At 35.7% G+C, this 17711-nt stretch overlaps 1 protein-coding gene across 2 annotated transcripts in view; it reads left to right on the top strand.

Moving 5' to 3' along the window:
- The first annotated feature begins 2228 nt into the window (after positions 1-2228).
- The window catches only part of UGGT1 (UDP-glucose glycoprotein glucosyltransferase 1), a 96310-nt gene continuing 80827 nt past the window's right edge, over positions 2229-17711 (top strand). Inside the window, exons 1-2 of one of the 2 annotated variants that reach the window (XM_031959851.1) lie at positions 2229-2574; positions 14374-14503. In XM_031959851.1, coding sequence (XP_031815711.1) covers positions 2244-2574; positions 14374-14503 — 461 coding nt within the window. In that variant the 5' untranslated portion in view covers positions 2229-2243. The remainder of the gene's footprint in view (positions 2575-14373; positions 14504-17711) is intronic. The other variant, XM_031959850.1, reaches the window with a different exon arrangement.

The following is a 17711-nucleotide window of genomic DNA, read 5'->3' as shown; positions in this document are numbered from 1 at the left end:
CCAGGTAAAGGGAAATGAGAGAATACTTAGGCCTGACTCTAATGGAAGAGTGGCCCTGGGCAAATAAAATTTTATTTCTGGTCCTTAATTTTATTTGTAAGTTGAAGTTCTGTGACACTACTTATATCAGTCTTGCTGTGAGGAAAGCCATATGCCAAAACGATCATTCTCTTATTCGGGAATCCTGCATTGCTGACTTAGCAGGAGTCTGGGGAAGAATAGTTTCTGAGTTTGGCTATTTAACTAGGTCTAATTTTTTTTCACCTAAAAGAGGCACAACATCAACCTTGTTCATAAAACACTTTAAGAACAATGCTACTCCATTTCCCTGTTGCGGCTCAGAAATGCTTACTTCCCTCTATAATTGTGTGACAAAGCACCTTTAAATTAAAACCTATCAGCGTATGTGACCTTGGCTAAGACACTTCATCTAGTTAGAAATCTAAGCAATTGAGATGGAAGATTGCATCCACTATGATAATGATGATAATAATACTTAAATATTGCTTTAAAGTTTGCAAAGGACACTGCAAATGCTGCCTCCTGCATCGTCACCGGCTGACCGCCACGCTTTTCTTTCCCCACTTCTCCATTCTGCCCGACTTCTAAAATATGTCCCACCTTCTTCAAGAAGCTTTTTCACTCTGCCTTCAGTCTTGGTGCCTTCCTTCTGAAATTACCCCTCATTTATCCTGTTCATATTTAGCCTGCATTTTTCATGACGTCTTCCTTAGGAGACTGCGAGCTCCCTGAGGGCAGGGTTTATTTATTTTTATTTTTTATTTTTGTTTTTTATTCATTTAATAGCCTTTTATTTACAGGTTATATGCATGGGTGACTTTACAGCATTAACAATTGCCAAACCTCTTATTCCAGTTTTTCCCCTCCTTACCCCCACCCCCTCCCCCAGATGGCAGGATGACCAGTAGATGTTAAATACATTAAAATATAAATTAGATACACAATAAGTATGCATGACCAAACCGTTATTTTGCTGTAGAAAAAGAATCAGACTCTGAAATATTGTACAATTAGCTTGTGAAGGAAATCAAAAATGCAGGTGGGCATGAATATAGGGATTGGGAATTCAATGTAATGGTTTTTAGTCATCTCCCAGAGTTCTTTTTCTGGGTATAGCTAGTTCAGTTCATTACTGCTCCATTGGAAATGATTTGGTTGATCTCGTTGCTGAGGATGGCCTGGTCCATCAGAACTGGTCATCATCTAGTATTGTTGTTGAAGTATATAATGATCTCCAAGGATGGACAGAAGCAGCTACACCCAAAGAAAAAACACTGGGAAATGAGTATAAACTGTTTGCATTTTTGTTTTTCTTCCCAAGTTATTTTCACCTTCTGAATCCAATTCTTCCTGTGCAACAAGAGAACTGTTTGGTTCTGCACACATACATTGTATCTAGGATATACTAGGACATATTCAACATATATAGGACTGCTTGCCGTCTGGGGGAGGGGGTGGAGGGTGGGAGGGAAAAATCGGAACAGAAGTGAGTGCAAGGGATAATGTTGTAAAAAAAAATTACCCAGGCATGGGTTCTGTCAATAAAAAGTTACTATAAAAAAAAAAAAAAAGTATATAATGATCTCCTGGTCCTGCTCATTTCACTCAGCATCAGTTCGTGTAAGTCTCTCCAGGCCTTTCTGAAATCCTCCTGCTGGTCATTTCTTACAGAACAGTGATATTCCATAGAATTTATAGACCACAGTTTATTCAGCCGCTCTCCAGCTGATGGGCATCCCCTCAGTTTCCAGTTTCTGGCCACTACAAGGAGGGCTGGAGGGCAGGGTTTATGCTTTCGCTTCACTCGGGAGCGTAGCCCTGGGGCAGGCACAAAGGCTTTGCAAGCTGCCTTACTTAATTTTATCCTGCCTTCATTATCCCCATTTTGCAGATGAGGACACTACAACGCCCCGCCACGGGGGAGGTCGGGCAGGAGGGCTCCTCCATTCCTGGCGCGGCAGGGATCGTCTCTTCCGTCGCCCTGCCCGGGCCAGAAATCGCCGCGAAATCTCGTAACCTGGCCGACCCCCCGAAAGGAGACGTGTGCGGAGAAAGGAGACCCAGGCCACTCAGCCCTCGAGAATTAAAGCCAGCCTATTCGTGACAAATGCGCGCGTCTGTCAACCGAGAAAGGGAAAGACTCTTCCGGGAATGACTGTTCCGGGATTGAAGATGGCGGTCGAGCGACGCTCTGGCAATGGTGGGACCCACTCTGCTACTCTATGGCCGGAAGTCTTCCGGACATGCGGAAGCGGAAGTTGAGACGGTCGGCGACCCGGGTGGTTTGCTGCTGCCTCAGGCCAGCCTCGGAAAGCAGCCGGTGCCGCTGGACTGGGCAGAGTGGGGCGGGACAGGACGGGAGCGGAGCGGAGCGTGTCAGCTGCTCACTGGAGCGGCAGCCGCAGCTGCTCCCGCCCCCCCCCCCCGCCCCTCCCCGAGCTCCGTCGGTGTTGCGGGCGGAGCGTGAGTGCAGCTCCGGGATGAGCAGGAGGAGAAAAGGCGGCGGCGGCGGCGGCGGCGGCGGTTGTGCCGCAGTTGCGCGCCCTGTGACAGGTACCTGGGAAGGACGAGTGGGAGGCGGTGTTCAGGCATTGGAAGATCGGGACGAGGCTGGGGGGAGGGGTGGGAGGGAGCTAGCTCTGCAGTGCCGGCACAGGGACTAGTGAAATAGACGGCCTGGTTCCTGGCCTCAGTTTATTCTTTCCGTAGAATGGGCGTCTCAGAGGCTGCTTCAAGTGGCGGTTTGTTGGGGGGAAGAGAAAGAGTTTGCTGCGTGCACGTGCTCCCAAGGCGGCGGGCTGAGGGAGCGAGGGGGTCAGCGGACTCTGCTTGTTGATAACCTTGAGCGGGTACTGACTGTACCTCAGTTTCCCCAGCTGTGAGGTGGAGTTAGTAATAACTTCCTGCCACTTAGCCGGTTCTGGCAGGAGGAAATGATTTCCATGCAAAACTCTCAGGGGAAATGTTTTCGACCACTTAAGTGTCGTATAAGTAAGTTCTTAACTGGTAACATGTGTTTAATAATGCAACCCCTTTTAAAGGACTTTGATATCCACAATTGAAAATACAATAAAAGTGCAAAGGTGGGGAAAGCTGTTAGCTAACATTTCTATAGTATTTTAAGATTTGCAAGGCACTTTACCAATGTTGTTGGCCTTGAACTTCATAACAAGCCTGTGAAGTAGGCGCTGCAATCCCCATTTTATAGATGAGTAAACTGAGGCTGAGAGAAGTTAAGTGACTCTTCTGGTGTCGCATAGATTAAGTATCTGACTTACAGTTTGAATTCAGATGTTCCAGAGTCCAGGCCCATCACTCTTACCCACTTCCCTATGTGATTTAAGACCAAACTTTATATAAGCAAATGATGTTCCAGAGGTGTGAGGGCTGGTTTTGAAAAGATCTTCGTCTTTTGGAAATGATGACGTTTCAAATAAAAATTGGGGTTGCATATTGCTTCTTTAATCCCAGTTTGTCGGCTAGATGTTGGATAATGAGGTTTCATTTTCATATTGCATTGTCCTGGCAGAAACTCAAGGTCTTCACTGCCGAACAAAGTCATTTCTGTGATCAAGACTTGTCTGTGGACTCAGATATAAGCTTAATTGCATTTTTTGACAAGTTTGGAAGTTAGCATATATTTCTTGCATATTTCAAGTAACATTATTTCCTTAAGTATTAGACACTAAAGGAGATTTTCACTCTGATAAGAGTGAGTGGTGCAATTTTGATCCCAGAATGGCCTTGTAAAAAGTGTCAACTTTTCATGAAGAATTTTTGGAAGCCTCCAGTTACATTTTGTTATAATGATTATGTTTCCCATTCTACTTGAGTGTAGTCTTTAGAAGTTAGTTTTACTGATTGATCTATGGTACTATCAGTACTCAGTCTATTAAACTAAATAGCACTTTGTGCAGCAATTGAATGTCTTATTTTCAGTTGCCTTTAATGCATGCTTGTACAGATGTTGTGCATGTAACTTATTTTTCAATGAAATCGTAATAAATGGTAGTTACCTATTCTGATTCCCCAACAAAACAGGTCTGCTAGTTAAATAGCACTTTGTTTTAATTTTTATTATCAGAAAAGCAAAATTATGACTCAAGAAATAATCTTATGATAGTGTTCTTTTCATTTGGCTTCCTTCATTTATATTGAAACTTAGTTAATAAAGTGAATTGTAAATTGTATCTGCATGATTTGGCACTACTGTTTAAATAAAATCAATGATAATTATATTAATTTTTTGATTTATTTTTTCAGGGAATTCAAAGCGCTCCATTTATTATTATTAGTCATATTAAATAGCTGTTTGTAAAAAACACTGGTCTCCAAAGTCATTTATATCTCTGAATTCATAATTATAAATTTAAGGTTCAAAAAGGTGACTGGGCAAATAAAGTGACAAAGCCAAAATTCAAATTCAAAGGTCTTATTCCATCTCTAATGCATTTTACATTCCACCAGGATGAATCTCTAACTTTATTGTATCTCCCAAGATATCTTTTCATTTTACAGATGAAAAAAATTGGGTGATAAACCTGTATTCTAGAGAAAATGATCTGTCTAGATATTTTACATATATATATATATATATATATATACATACTCAGAGTTTGTCAGTGCTGTGCTTTGCATTTATTAGGTTATTCCATCGTAGTGTTCTCAGTCCTGCTATGTCAAGTTGGCAAGTTATTGATTGATGAGAAAGCTTTATTTCTAAGAATGCACATATTGCCATACACACTTAAAGAACTTTTGAGAAAAAACTACTGAATGGGCTAAGTTTGTTTGTTTTTTTGGCCAAGCTTTTACTGTATGTTGTTTCTGGTAGTAGGAACCTCCCCTTTCCATCTCTCCTTCCCATAATAGATTTTTACTGATTTTTTCTTAGATAATCAATAGTGGAGCAGACTCTTCTGAGAACCAAATGCATATCTTTTCTATCACTTCTTTTTCCCCAATCCTTTATTCCTATCTCAGTTATGTTAAAGTACATGGACTATTATTATAGTACAAAGGAGGAAATCTCAGGGTGCATATAGAATAGATAAAGAATAAATATGTAGATTTACTTTCTTCATTTAGTATGACACAAGTTAAAAACATTAATGCAGTTTTATTCCAAAAAGCTGTTCATTTTGCACTACCCTCATATTTTCCACCTAACCCCAGCTCCTCTCCTTTCTTGATAGCTTATCCCATTTTTGTTCTCCTTCCTACTCCTACTGCACCAAGTTCTAGCTTAAGCTTCCTTTTTAAAAATTTCCTTAGATTGTCTGCCTCATTTGACCCATTGACTTTAAGTAATAATTGTCCTTCTCTTAGTTCTTTCTAATCCACACTTATTTCCCTCGGGTTTTTTTTCCGACTATTTTCCTCATTTAGTACAACCTGAACTTCTTTTAATCTTGCTGAACCTTTGAGTACTCTAAAAGGATTTGAATGCCAGTGGTAGTAGCTATCTTATGACTCTCAACTTCAGTGGTTCTCAATTTTGTTTTCAGTATCTTTATCCTATTAAAAATTATTGAGGATCTCTCCAAAGAGTTTTTGTTTCTCTGGATTATATTTATATAATTAGACATTTACCATATTGGAAATAAAAACTATTTTTGAATTTGTAGACTCTCTAAAAGGGTTTCAGAGATCCCCAGGATTCTAGACCATACTTTGAGAACCACTCATTAGTATGTATTGACTTTTTAAAAATTCACTTTTATTTTCAGTTCCAAAATCTCTCTCTTCCTCCATACCTTCTCCCAACCATTGAGAATGCAAGAAATGTACTTCTTCCACATACAAAGTCATGCAAAAGCATTTCTGCATTAATTGTGCTCTGGAAGAAGAAAAAGAATAAATGTACCTCTTATCTACACTAAGTCCATCAGTTCTCCATTTGGATGAGGATAGCATTTTCCATCATAAGTCCCGTTGTGAATCATTGTATTTATTGTTCAGAGTAGCTAATGCTTTTACCAGTTACTTTTACAATATTGCTGTTACTCTGTAAATTCTGATTCTCATTTTGAATCAGTTCATACATGTTTTCTCAGGTTTTTTTTGAAAGCATTCCCTTCATAATGTCTTAATTCCATCACATTCATATTCTATAACTTGTTTAGCTATTTTCCAGTAGATGGACATTGCTACAGTTTCCAATTTTTTTACCACTACAAAAAGAACTGCTATAAATAATTTCCTTTTTCTTTGATTTCTTGGTTGTATTGTACCAACTTTTAAAGATTGTGTAACCATATATTTAAACATATTTAACATGTATTGATCTACCAGTCATCTGGGGGGAGGGGAAGGAGGGGAAAAGTTGGAACAGAAGGTTTTGCAAGAGTCAATGCTGAAAAATTACCCATGCATATGTCTTGTAAATAAAAAAGTTATAATTAAAAAAAAAAAGGATTATGTAACTAGGCTTTCATTTCTGGGTTTTTGTTTCTTCCCCTTTATTCTAGATTTAGCCCAAAGCCTTGTACATAGTCAGTACTTAGTCCTTTTTGAATTGGATCTTTAAGCAAATGGTATGTAATTATATTATAATCTTTCTGGTTTCATCCAAACTAGTTGTTTGTTTTTATTTTGGGAAACATAAATATGTCATATGTTAATGAAATAATTGACTATATCAATTACAAGAACAACAGAATTATGATTGTATTAGTTGATGCAGAAAAAACTTTTGACAAAATACAATATATATTTCTGCTAAAAACATTAGCATGGACATTTCCTTAACTTGGTAAATATTACCTGTGTAAAACCAAGAGTTACCAAATCAGCCACTTTCAAATTTATGTCAGTTCAAGTATCTTCTTTTTCCCTGCTGCAAGCAGTTTCCCAATAGAGTGTAGAGAATTTCTGGTGCAAAGAAGAATAACCTTTTCTTTCATCTCAGGCTTCCTGTCTCCTGTTATACCTGTCCTTTTAGGGTAAAGGAGTTGTGTTCTCCATTTAAAGATGACCATTTTTATACCTAGCCATATCCTTCGCATGCCAGTAACTCTGAATTCCTGTAGATCATCATTCAAATCTTATTCCATATTCTCTACAACATGATTTTCTCATTCCCACTCTCAACACTTCCATTCCAAAATTTCATCTTTAGACCCAAGCCCTTCTACTCTGCCTTTTGGAATGCCTCCATAGGCAACAAACTTTCTTTCATCTTAAATTTGTTTCTTTTCCACTCATTCCATCTCCTAGCTGTTATTGATACCTGGTTTTCCTGATGATATAGTCTCCCTGGCACTCCTTTCTAGAACTGATTGTACCTTCATTCCTTCTTCTTGTCTCTTTGGTCTGTGCAGGAGAATTGTAATATTCCTGCTCTCCATTGCTACTTCCAGGTTCTCCTTCCACTTTCATCATTCAATAATCTCTTTCTTTGAGGTTCATACTATATATTTACCACCTAATCAAAAATGCTAATAGGTGTTACTTAGGGACTCCCAGGTCACTCCCTTCCTTAACCAGTTCTATACAATTTTTCTCCCCTTCCTAACTCCAACTTTCATACTAAGAGACTTCAGCATACATATTGATTCTTCCTCAAATATCTAAATCACTCAGTCTCTCAACCTACAAGCTAATCTTCTAACTCATCTCTGCTACACATAAAGATGGTCATATCCTCCCTTGATCTTGCAGTCATCCAGTCCATGTTTAATGAAATTCCTTATCCTACCATAATCTGTTGATGTTTTCATTTCTCCCTCTGTCTTCCCTACTTTTTCATTCATACTGTGATCTCCAGTCCCTTGACCCCTCTCTCCCAGGGCATCTCTCCTGCACTAGCCACTCTCTTCATTTCTCCATCTTGACCCCTTAGTGAACTAATTTAGCTGTACACTGTTTTATTTTCTTGTTCCCCAGACTCCTTATCATATCTCAGATTATGTCAAGCCAAGGTTTAGCATTGGATCACTCCAACTGTTTGTTTTTTTCTTGCTGACATACATATATACATACTCTGAAATAAAAATAGATGAAATCACAAATTGTTCTGACTAGGGCTACTATAAATTTATCTTAAGTGGGTCTTCACTGCTGCTAGGCAAGCCTTCTGTGTCTTCTTTATCACTGTCCAACTGTCCTCAGCAGCTGTTATAAATTTTTTCATCTATCAAACTTTCTGTGGCTCTCTGATCCTCCACTCGCTTAGCTGTGAATCTTGCATCATGTTTTACAGGAAAAAATTGAGGCCACTCACAATAGCTCCATCTTCTCCTGTCACTTAGATATGCCACAATCTCTTCTTCCATCCCTATTATAAAATGTCCTTACTCCTTACCAAAACTAATCCCTCTTCTTGTTTATGTGATCTCATTTTATCCCATTTCTACCAATAGATTACTTTCTCTGTCCTCATCAGTCTTTCACCTATTTCCTTTTTTAAAATAGCATTTTATTTTTTACAATTATGTGTAAAGACAATTTTTAACATTTATTTTTACTAAAATTTTGAGATCTAAATATTCTCTCTCCTTCCCTTCCCTTTCCTCTCCCTAAGATAAAGCAATTTGACATAGGTTTTACACACACACACATACACACCCACCTCTCTCCCAAACTATTTTCAGTCTTTCCTTCTCCATTAACTCCTTTCCTTTTGTTCTGGGAGTGAGGGTGGGGGGAACCTCACTTGATCCTTCTATTTCTATTAACTGTCATCTTTTTTACCCTTTGTATCTAAACTCCTTGAAAAGGCAGTCAACATTAAGTACCTTTTCCTGTTCTCTTCTCACTCTTTCCTTAGCTCTTTACAATCTGACATTTTCATTCCCCCTCCTCGTCCCCCTCCAAACTTCTCTGCAAAGTTACTAATGATTTTCTTTCTTTTTTTTTTCTTGTCGTAAATTTATTTATGACACATTACTTTATGAATCATGTTGGGAGAGAAAAATCAGAGCAAAAGGGAAAAACCACGGGAGAGAGAAAAAAAAAACCAGAAAAAAGAAGCGTACATAGCATATATTGATTTATATTCGGTTTCCTTTGTTCTTTTTCTATATGCAGATGGCATTTTCTGTCCAAAGTCTATTGGGATTACTTTGGATTACTGAATCATTGAGAAGAACCAAGTCTTTCATAGTTGATCATTGCACATTCTTGCTGTTATTATGTACAATGTATTCCTGGTTCTGCTTGTTTCGCTCAGCATCAGTTCATCTAAGTCTTTCCAGGCTTTTTTTTTTATAATCAGCTTGTTCATCATTTTTTATAGAACAGTAATATTCTATTACCTACATGTATCAAAACTTGTTCAGCCATTCCCCAATTAATGGGCATCCACTCTTTGCTATCACAGAAAGAGTTGCTACCAACAGTTTTGCACATATGGGTCCTTTCCTTTCCTTTATGATTTCCTTGGGATACAGACCCAATAATGGCACTGCTGGGTCTAAGGGTATGTGCAGTGTTATAGCTATTTGGGCATAGTTCCATATTGCTCTCCAGAATGGTTTGATCATTTTACTATTCCATTAACAATACATTAGTGTCCCAGTTTTCCCACATTCCCTACAACATTCGTCACTATCTTTTCCTGTCATTTTTATCACTAATGATTTTCTAATTGCCAAATTCAGTGCGCTTTTTTCAGTCCTCATTCTCCTTGACCTTAATTTAAAAAAATATATATTATTATAGCTTTATATTTACAAAACATATGCATGGGTATTCTACACTGACCCTTGCAAAACCTTCTGTTCCAAATTTTCTCTCCTTCCTCCCACCCTCTCCCCTAGATGGCAGGTAGTCCAATATATGTTAAATATGTTAAAATATATGTTAAATCCAAAATATACATATTTATACAGTTATTTTGCTGCACAAGAAAAATTGGATCTAGAAAGAAAGAAAAAAATTGAGAAGGAAAACAAAAATGCAAACAAACAATAACAGAAAGAATGGAAATGCTATGTTGTGGTCCACACTCATTTTCCATAGTCCTCTCTCCGGGTGTAGATGACTCCCTTCTTCACTATTGAACAATTGGAAGTGGTTTGAAACATTTCATTGTTGAAGAGAGCCATGTCCATTAGAATTTATCATCATATAGTCTTGTTGCCATGTACAATGATCTCCTGATTCTGCTCATTTCACTTAGCATCAATTCGTGTAAGCTTGACCACTCTTCCTTAATACTGTCTTTTCCCGAGATTTGCAGAATACCATTCTCTCCTAGTCCTTATCCTACCCATCTGATCAGATCACTCCTCTGACTCCTTTTGTGGAGCTTCTCTAGATCATTTATGCACCGCCCTGTTCTCACCCCCAACATAGGAATCTCAGAGTTTTTTCCTGGGCTTTCTTAACTTCTCCCTCTATACTACTTCACTTTTACTCTCATCAGCTCCCTTGAATTTAATTATCATCTTTGTGCTAATGATTCTCAAATCTACTCTTCCTGCCCCAATCTCTATGATGACTTGCCCTCACATTTCTTTCAACCTTCTCCCTAACCTGCCATGTTCAACTTGTTGCCATATCTGTCAGTTTTACCTTTCCAACATCTCTCAAATATGTCCCTTTCTTTCCTTTGATACTGTCATCACTCTAGTATCTGCCTAACCTAGGTCTCTCTCATTCTACTTCATCCTTCATTCAGCCCCTAAAGTGATTTTTCTAAAGAAAAAGTCTGACCATGTGAGTCCCCCCACTCCAATGGCTTCCTGTTGACTTCAAAAGCAAATTTGTAATGCTCTATTTGGCATTTAAAACCCTTCATAACATAACACAACACCTTCTCCACTCTTTCACGTTTCCAGTCTTCTTACACTTTACTTCTCAACATTGACTCAAAAATCTATTGACACAGGTTTCCTGGGTATTCTACAAACAAAACACTCCATCTCTCAGCTCTGGGCATTCTCTCTGTTTCCCATGTCTGGAATGTTCTCCCTCTTCTGCTTCCCAATTGCTGATCTCCCTAGTTTCCTTTAAGACTTAACTAAAAATCTTATCTTCTACAGGAGACCTTTCCCTACGTCTCTTAATTCCATTGCTTTTCCTTTTAAAATTATTGCATATTTATCCTGTACGTAGCTTTTTTGTTCAGTCATTTCACTTGTGTTCTACTCTTTGGGATTTTCTTGGCAAAGATACTGGATACCTTTTCCAGTTCATTTTACAGCTGAGGAAACTGATGCAAATAGGATTAAGTTACTTATCTGAGGTCACACAGTTTATGAGACCATATTTGGACTCAGATTCTTTCTGACTTCAGGTTTAGTGCTCTATCTCTAAATGGCTCAAATAGCTTACTTTGTATATATTCATTTGCATAATGACTCCTTTATTAGATTGTAAGATTCTTGAAAACGGAAATAACATTTTGCCTCTTTTAGTATCCCCAGTACTTAGCACAGTGCCTGGCACACAGTAGGTGGTTAACAAATATTTATTGAATTGACTTGAATATGTAAGAGGGCCAAAGTAGAGGTCAGGAGTATAAGATGTGAGGTAAAGCAGGTATGTTTATTATTATTTCTCTTTGATATAGTGCTAGTAATGCTAGGCAGGGCAGGAAAAATCATTTGAGAGAATTAGCATAGGTGGTGAAAAAATGAAATTATTACTTTTTTTTACAGATGATTTGATAGTATACTTTGGGAATTCTAGAGAGTCAACTAAATTTTATTGAAACAATAACTTTAGCAGAGTTACAGAATATAACTTACAGAAACAAATGAACCTAGTAACCTAATGTTTGATAAACCAGAAGACCCCCAACTACAAAGGTAAGGATCATTATTTGATAAAATCTGGGAAAGCAGGATTGTAGTATGGCAGAAATTAGATTTAGATTAACATTCCTTACCTTATACCAAGATAAATTTAAAAAAGGATAAATTATGATTTAGGTATTGCTTTTAAATTCATAGTAACATTTGGGAAGTTTTAATTTTAATTTCTTGATATCTCTTGATATCATCAGATGAGATGAGATATCTCATCTGATATCTCAGATATCTCAGGAAAAATATACTTTGGAGGAGAAATGTATCTATAAATCAAGTAAAATGGATAAAGTAGTGTATTCTATAGATCAAGTAAAATAAAAAGTATTTTATTTAAACAGTTTTTTGTACTGCTGTATCATTCTTTCACTTCTCATGGGTTTTGTTTTCAAATATCTAGCTCTGTCAATGCTATCCTTTTTCAGTTTCATTTGTATATCTCCCCCCACTCATTCTGTCTGTACCACTGATTTCTAGCCCAAATTTTTCAGCATCTCAAAATAACTTCAACCATTTCAAAGGGTGTTATGAAATTTTTTAGAAAGAAAAAATAATGAAAGAATTTTGCCATTCACCATTTAAAAAAAATTGGGATGATGAATGCTAAGTAAAATATTAAACTTTTAATGAAAATATAATTAATTTTGAATTTATTGCATTATAGTATTAAAATTTTCATTTAGGTATCTTCCTTTCCTTTTTGTAGAATTTGGTTTTGGTTTTGTAGAATTTAGTTTTTTTAACAAATGAAGATTTATTAGATGGATATCACTTGAAGTAGTGTATTAACACAAATATAATCCTTGAGAGTGAGACCATAACCAATGTTTCTCTTATGTCATGTCATTTATATGTATAAAAATTTAGGTATGTGTTCCATAATCAAGTTGTTGGATTGGAGCGTAGTTCTAATCATATTCATGCTACTAGACAGAACAAGAAAGAATACTATAATTCTTCTCATATGTAGTCATGAATATTTACTATTTTCCCTTCAAATTTTTGTCATTTGGTGAATTATTTTATGACCATGAAGTTATATGGAAAATTATATGGAAAACATCGATTAAGGTTCTGTTAGGAAACTCTACCAACAATTAATATATTGAATATATAATTTAGATGAATAATTCTAACCTTATACCAGGATAAGTTTCAAAAAAGATAAATTATGACCTAGGTATTGTTTTTAAATTCATAGTAATATTTGGAAAGTATAAATTTTTATATGATGAATACTCTTCAGAGAGGGAAAAATTGCAGTAAGAATAATCTAGGGATATTACCTTAAAATTTGTATGTAAGAAATATATAATGTCATTATATAATAATTCTTTTGCAAATAAATTAACAAATGTTTGTCTCTTGATTTTTTTTATTTTAGTTGTAAAATGAAATGATTGGATTATATTATTATTAATAGCTCTTCTGTCTCTAAAATTTACCTCTTTTATTCTATCATCATAGACCTATTCATTGAAGTTTTTGTCTGTCAGCCTTGTTTATCTATAGTCAACAAAATTTAAATAAGGGATAAGATGGCCTAATTTCATTGTGCCTCCGATAATCCTTTCATATTTACATAGCTCCAAAATCATAGTATTGAGATTAAGTGATGTCTAGCAGGGAAAAAAAAAATACTTTTGTTAATGACTATAGCATATAAATGAAAACAGTAGCAAAAAACCTTCTTATTGGTTTCCTTGCCTCAAGTCTCACCTTTTTCCTCCATTAACTGCCAAAGTGATCTTCTTTAAGTGGGTTTGACCCTGTCACTTTCCCCTTTCCCTCAACTCCAGTAAATTCTAGTGGCTTCCTATTACTTCTAAATATAATCCTCTGGAATTTAAAGCCCTTAAATTCAATCTAATACATTTTTTAAGTGCCTACTATGTGCTAGGCCTAAAGGATCTTACATTATAATGGAAAAAGACAACACACAAAAGGAAGCTGAAAAGGGGAAGGGGAGAGAGGGCTTGAGCATAATGTTCCTGAAATCAAATAGTGTTTATTGATAGAAAAATGAAGAGTTGACTGGAAAGTTCTGAAACTTCAGAGCCATGTATAAAGGAAAGCTTTGGAATGAGCTTATTGTTCCATCTTCCAGCCCTCCATATGAGAAGGGAAGCAGCTGAGGGAACTGAAAAAGATGAGGAGTATCAAAATTGAGCTCCTTAGTGTGGTGATAAGATTTCTGTTAATCAACATTTCCTGGCAGAGGCATGATGATAGCTGCTGTGGAAAATGGGAGAAGTTCTGAAAGATGTTTGCCCCATCCTACTTTTCTTATACTCATACTCCCCCACATATTCTTTGATATAGAATATGTGGAATAGAGAATGAGGAAATTATGTTAGGAAATAACTTATTTTAAAAGTTATTCATTAAGAAAGCCACACAAGAAATAGTTTAGGTTTCATTTGTTAACCATCTTATAGATATTAAACATTATACTATATTGTGTGTCATCCTTTTCAGCCCTTCCCTTTTTTGACCTCATTTTTGTTACTTTTTTCTTCTTAAAAGATTTAACATTCAGAATATATGATTTTAAAATTAAATCTGATGTTTTGTTTTGTTTTGTTTTTTCACTTAGGGGTTAACTCCATAATGGAAGTTCTGATTGCACTGTGCCTGTTTTTCTCCTTGGTAAAGGCAGATTCTAAAGCAATTACAACATCTCTTACTACAAAATGGTTTTCTACTCCATTATTAATAGAAACAAGGTAAGAAGTATGATTAGTTCTTTGACATGTTTGAATTAAACAAAAAAATAATGGATGTACATTATACAATTCTGGAATTATCATCAGAAGCATTTATTAAGTACCTTCTCATTGTGGAACTATGCTATATGCTATACAAGGAAATTGGTTACTGCCATGTGAAAAAAGTGATTATAGTGACCCGGCAGAGATATTAATAAAATATATTAAATATAAGTAATTAAATTATATTCTAACAAAAGTTTAGAAAGAATTGTATGTCAGTGACTCCTATTTCTGAGAAGATAGTTGATTGATAAAAGTTTGGAAAGATAGACAAGGATATTGCAACATAAAAGATTTGGAGGTCATAATAGAGGAAAATTGTATGAATTTAGTTAATTCCCATTTTTTCAATTATGTTTAATTCCAGTGCTTCCTGGGTCCCTTCCCTCTGCTCTCTGTCTATTTAGTACTAAGCAATATTCTTAAATTTTACAGATTTACTTTTTTAGTGGGAGTGAGATAAGTGAGTCAAAGAGAAATGTAGGCATATTTCCACTTCAGGGAGACCCTGTGTGGTAGGTAGATTATGAATTGTAAATATTGTAGTCACTTTATTTTACTGAAACCTAAGCATTAATTGGCTTTTTTTCAGAAGTCCCTCAGATTTGCTGTATGATTCCAAGTCAGTCATTCAATTATCTTGTCCCTCACCCTCTTCAACTATAATATTAAAAAACATACTTATTCTCTACATGTTTTTTCTTTCTGTAAGGCAATCGAATTAAGTAACTTGTATAGGATTACATAGCTAGTAAGTGTCAAGTGTCTGAGGTCAGATTTAAACTCAGGTTCTCCCAACTGGTAGTTGGGAATTGGTAGTCAATCTACTAAGCCATGTAGCTGCCCTTGATTTGATTATAGTACAGTGAAACATCTCCTTTATATGAGAATTTGGGCTATAGATAACAATCCATCCATGCCATTCTTGGTCATGCCTCCTGTAAATAAATCATCTAGATTTTGGGCCAATATACTGGATTTCTTCTTCCAAGTTTTTTAGTATTTGATGGTAGATAGTTCCTCCAGCAACCCCTTAGCTTTTGTGAGACAAAGGTCTCATATTTGTTCAATCATTAAACTAATATTTATATTGAGTCTAACAGATGGTGTAATATTTTTCTTAGCAGCCCTATCTCTGCCTTATCCCCCAACACTTTTTACTTCCTTTCTCACTCTTCTGCCAATGTCACTGAAGAAGCTAAACAAAGACTTGTATCAAATAACTTTTATTTTTGTTTCATGAATTTAGAAATGAATTAATCACATCCTGACTACTTCCTGGTGACTGATCTTACCATACTTAGCCAGGTCTTCGGACAACAAGCATAGTGTTTCTCAGACACAGTTGGGTAGAACGTGCCAGAAATTATATTTCATTGGCATAGCTTTCAAGAAATTAAAGCCACTTCCATGCCTTGATGATGCAGAAGGAAAATACCTATATGTAGTGTTAAGATAGTGATGAAAGAAATAGTGGCTAAAATATTTAGAGAGCTTTGAGTGCTTCAAAAACAGGAGGTATATTAGATGTAAAAGTTTTTTGTTTTTTTTTTCATTTCATTTTATTTTTTTAAATTTTTATTTTTATTTTTTTTTTATTTAATAGCCTTTTATTTACAGGTTATATGCATGGGTAACTTTACAGCATTAACAATTGCTAAACCTCTTGTTTCAATTTTTCACCTCTTACCCCTCACCCCCTCCCCTAGATGGCAGGATGACCAGTAGATGTTAAATGCATTAAAATATAAATTAGATACACAATAAGTATACATGACCAAAACATTATTTTGCTGTACAAAAAGAATCAGACTCTGAAATATTATACAATTAGCTTGTGAAGGAAATTAAAAATGCAGGTGGGCATAAATATAGGGATTGGGAATTCAATGTAATGGTTTTTAGTCATCTCCCAGAGTTCTTTCTCTGGGTGTAGGTGGTTCAGTTCATTACTGCTCCATTGGAAATGATTTGGTTGATCTCGTTGCTGAGGATGGCCAGGTCCATCAGAACTGGTCATCATATAGTATTGTTGTTGAAGTATATAATGATCTCCTGGTCCTGATGTAAAAGTTCTTATAAATATTTTCCAAACAGTGATCTATGGGATTCTGGTGTTCCATGACATGTGAATAAGTTTTTTTTGCGAGCAAATTTTGATGCTGATATTTTCCCATCTAATAAAATAGTTATTATGAAATTGCTTATGTGTTAAAAGCACTTGCTATAATTTTTTATTATTTTTCGTAATAAAATAGCTTAATTTCCTTTATTTTACTTTAAAGTTTTCTCAACATCCTTTAATGCATGGCATATTTTAATCCTCAAGTTTGCCAGACCAACATTTTTATACTCTGTCAGTAGAATTATATGGGCAGAGAATGTTCTTTGGATAAATTAGTTTGGGAATTACACTTAGCAAAGTGTTTATATTAGTGACTTAAGATTCTTGGATATGCTTGGCATAATTGGATTCTTTATAATTATGAGGACTTTTTGTAGTTTAATTCCAAATGAGCAAAATTTTTTAGCATCTTGTTGATAATTCTTTTTTTAAATTAAAACATTTATAATCAAAATTGTGATTGTTTGTGATCCACATTCAGTTCACATAGTCCTCTCTTTGAGTGCAGATGGCTCTTTATATCACAAGGCCAATGGAACTGGCCTGAATCATCACCACGTTCATTGTTGAGAATTCTTTATGCCCATTTAGTTATTCAGTTTTTCTTGATAATCTGTTTATAATGCTAAACCTTTATTTCATTATTCATATTTTGATTGATTGTAGTCTCCAAACACTAAAATAGTCTTGTTAGCCATATTTTCTAAGAAACTTTGGAAAAAAGAACTTATTTATAAAATAATATATTCCTGAGTAAGATATTTTTGCTTCTGAAGTAAAACTAGAAGTCTTTTTGATTTTTTTGAAATGCTTTACCATAAATTTTAAAAGATTATAAGATGCTGAATAGTTCCAAACCTCTTGGCACCACTGTTCATATACTTTGCTTAGCCTGGTCAGAAATTTTTTCTTATTTTTATGTTGTCATGATTCTTATTATTTTGATCTTTTCCTTTAGGTTATTAAGAAGGGATTATGTTGTGATTGTCATTCTTGGTACCTTTATTTATTAGGTGTTTCCAATTTCTAGAAATCTGT

Source organism: Sarcophilus harrisii, chromosome 3, assembly GCF_902635505.1.
Source record: "Sarcophilus harrisii chromosome 3, mSarHar1.11, whole genome shotgun sequence".
NCBI classification, from domain to species: Eukaryota; Metazoa; Chordata; class Mammalia; order Dasyuromorphia; family Dasyuridae; genus Sarcophilus; species Sarcophilus harrisii.
The sequence above is the reverse complement of the archived record's forward strand: the minus strand, read 5'-3'. Positions and strand labels throughout refer to the sequence as shown.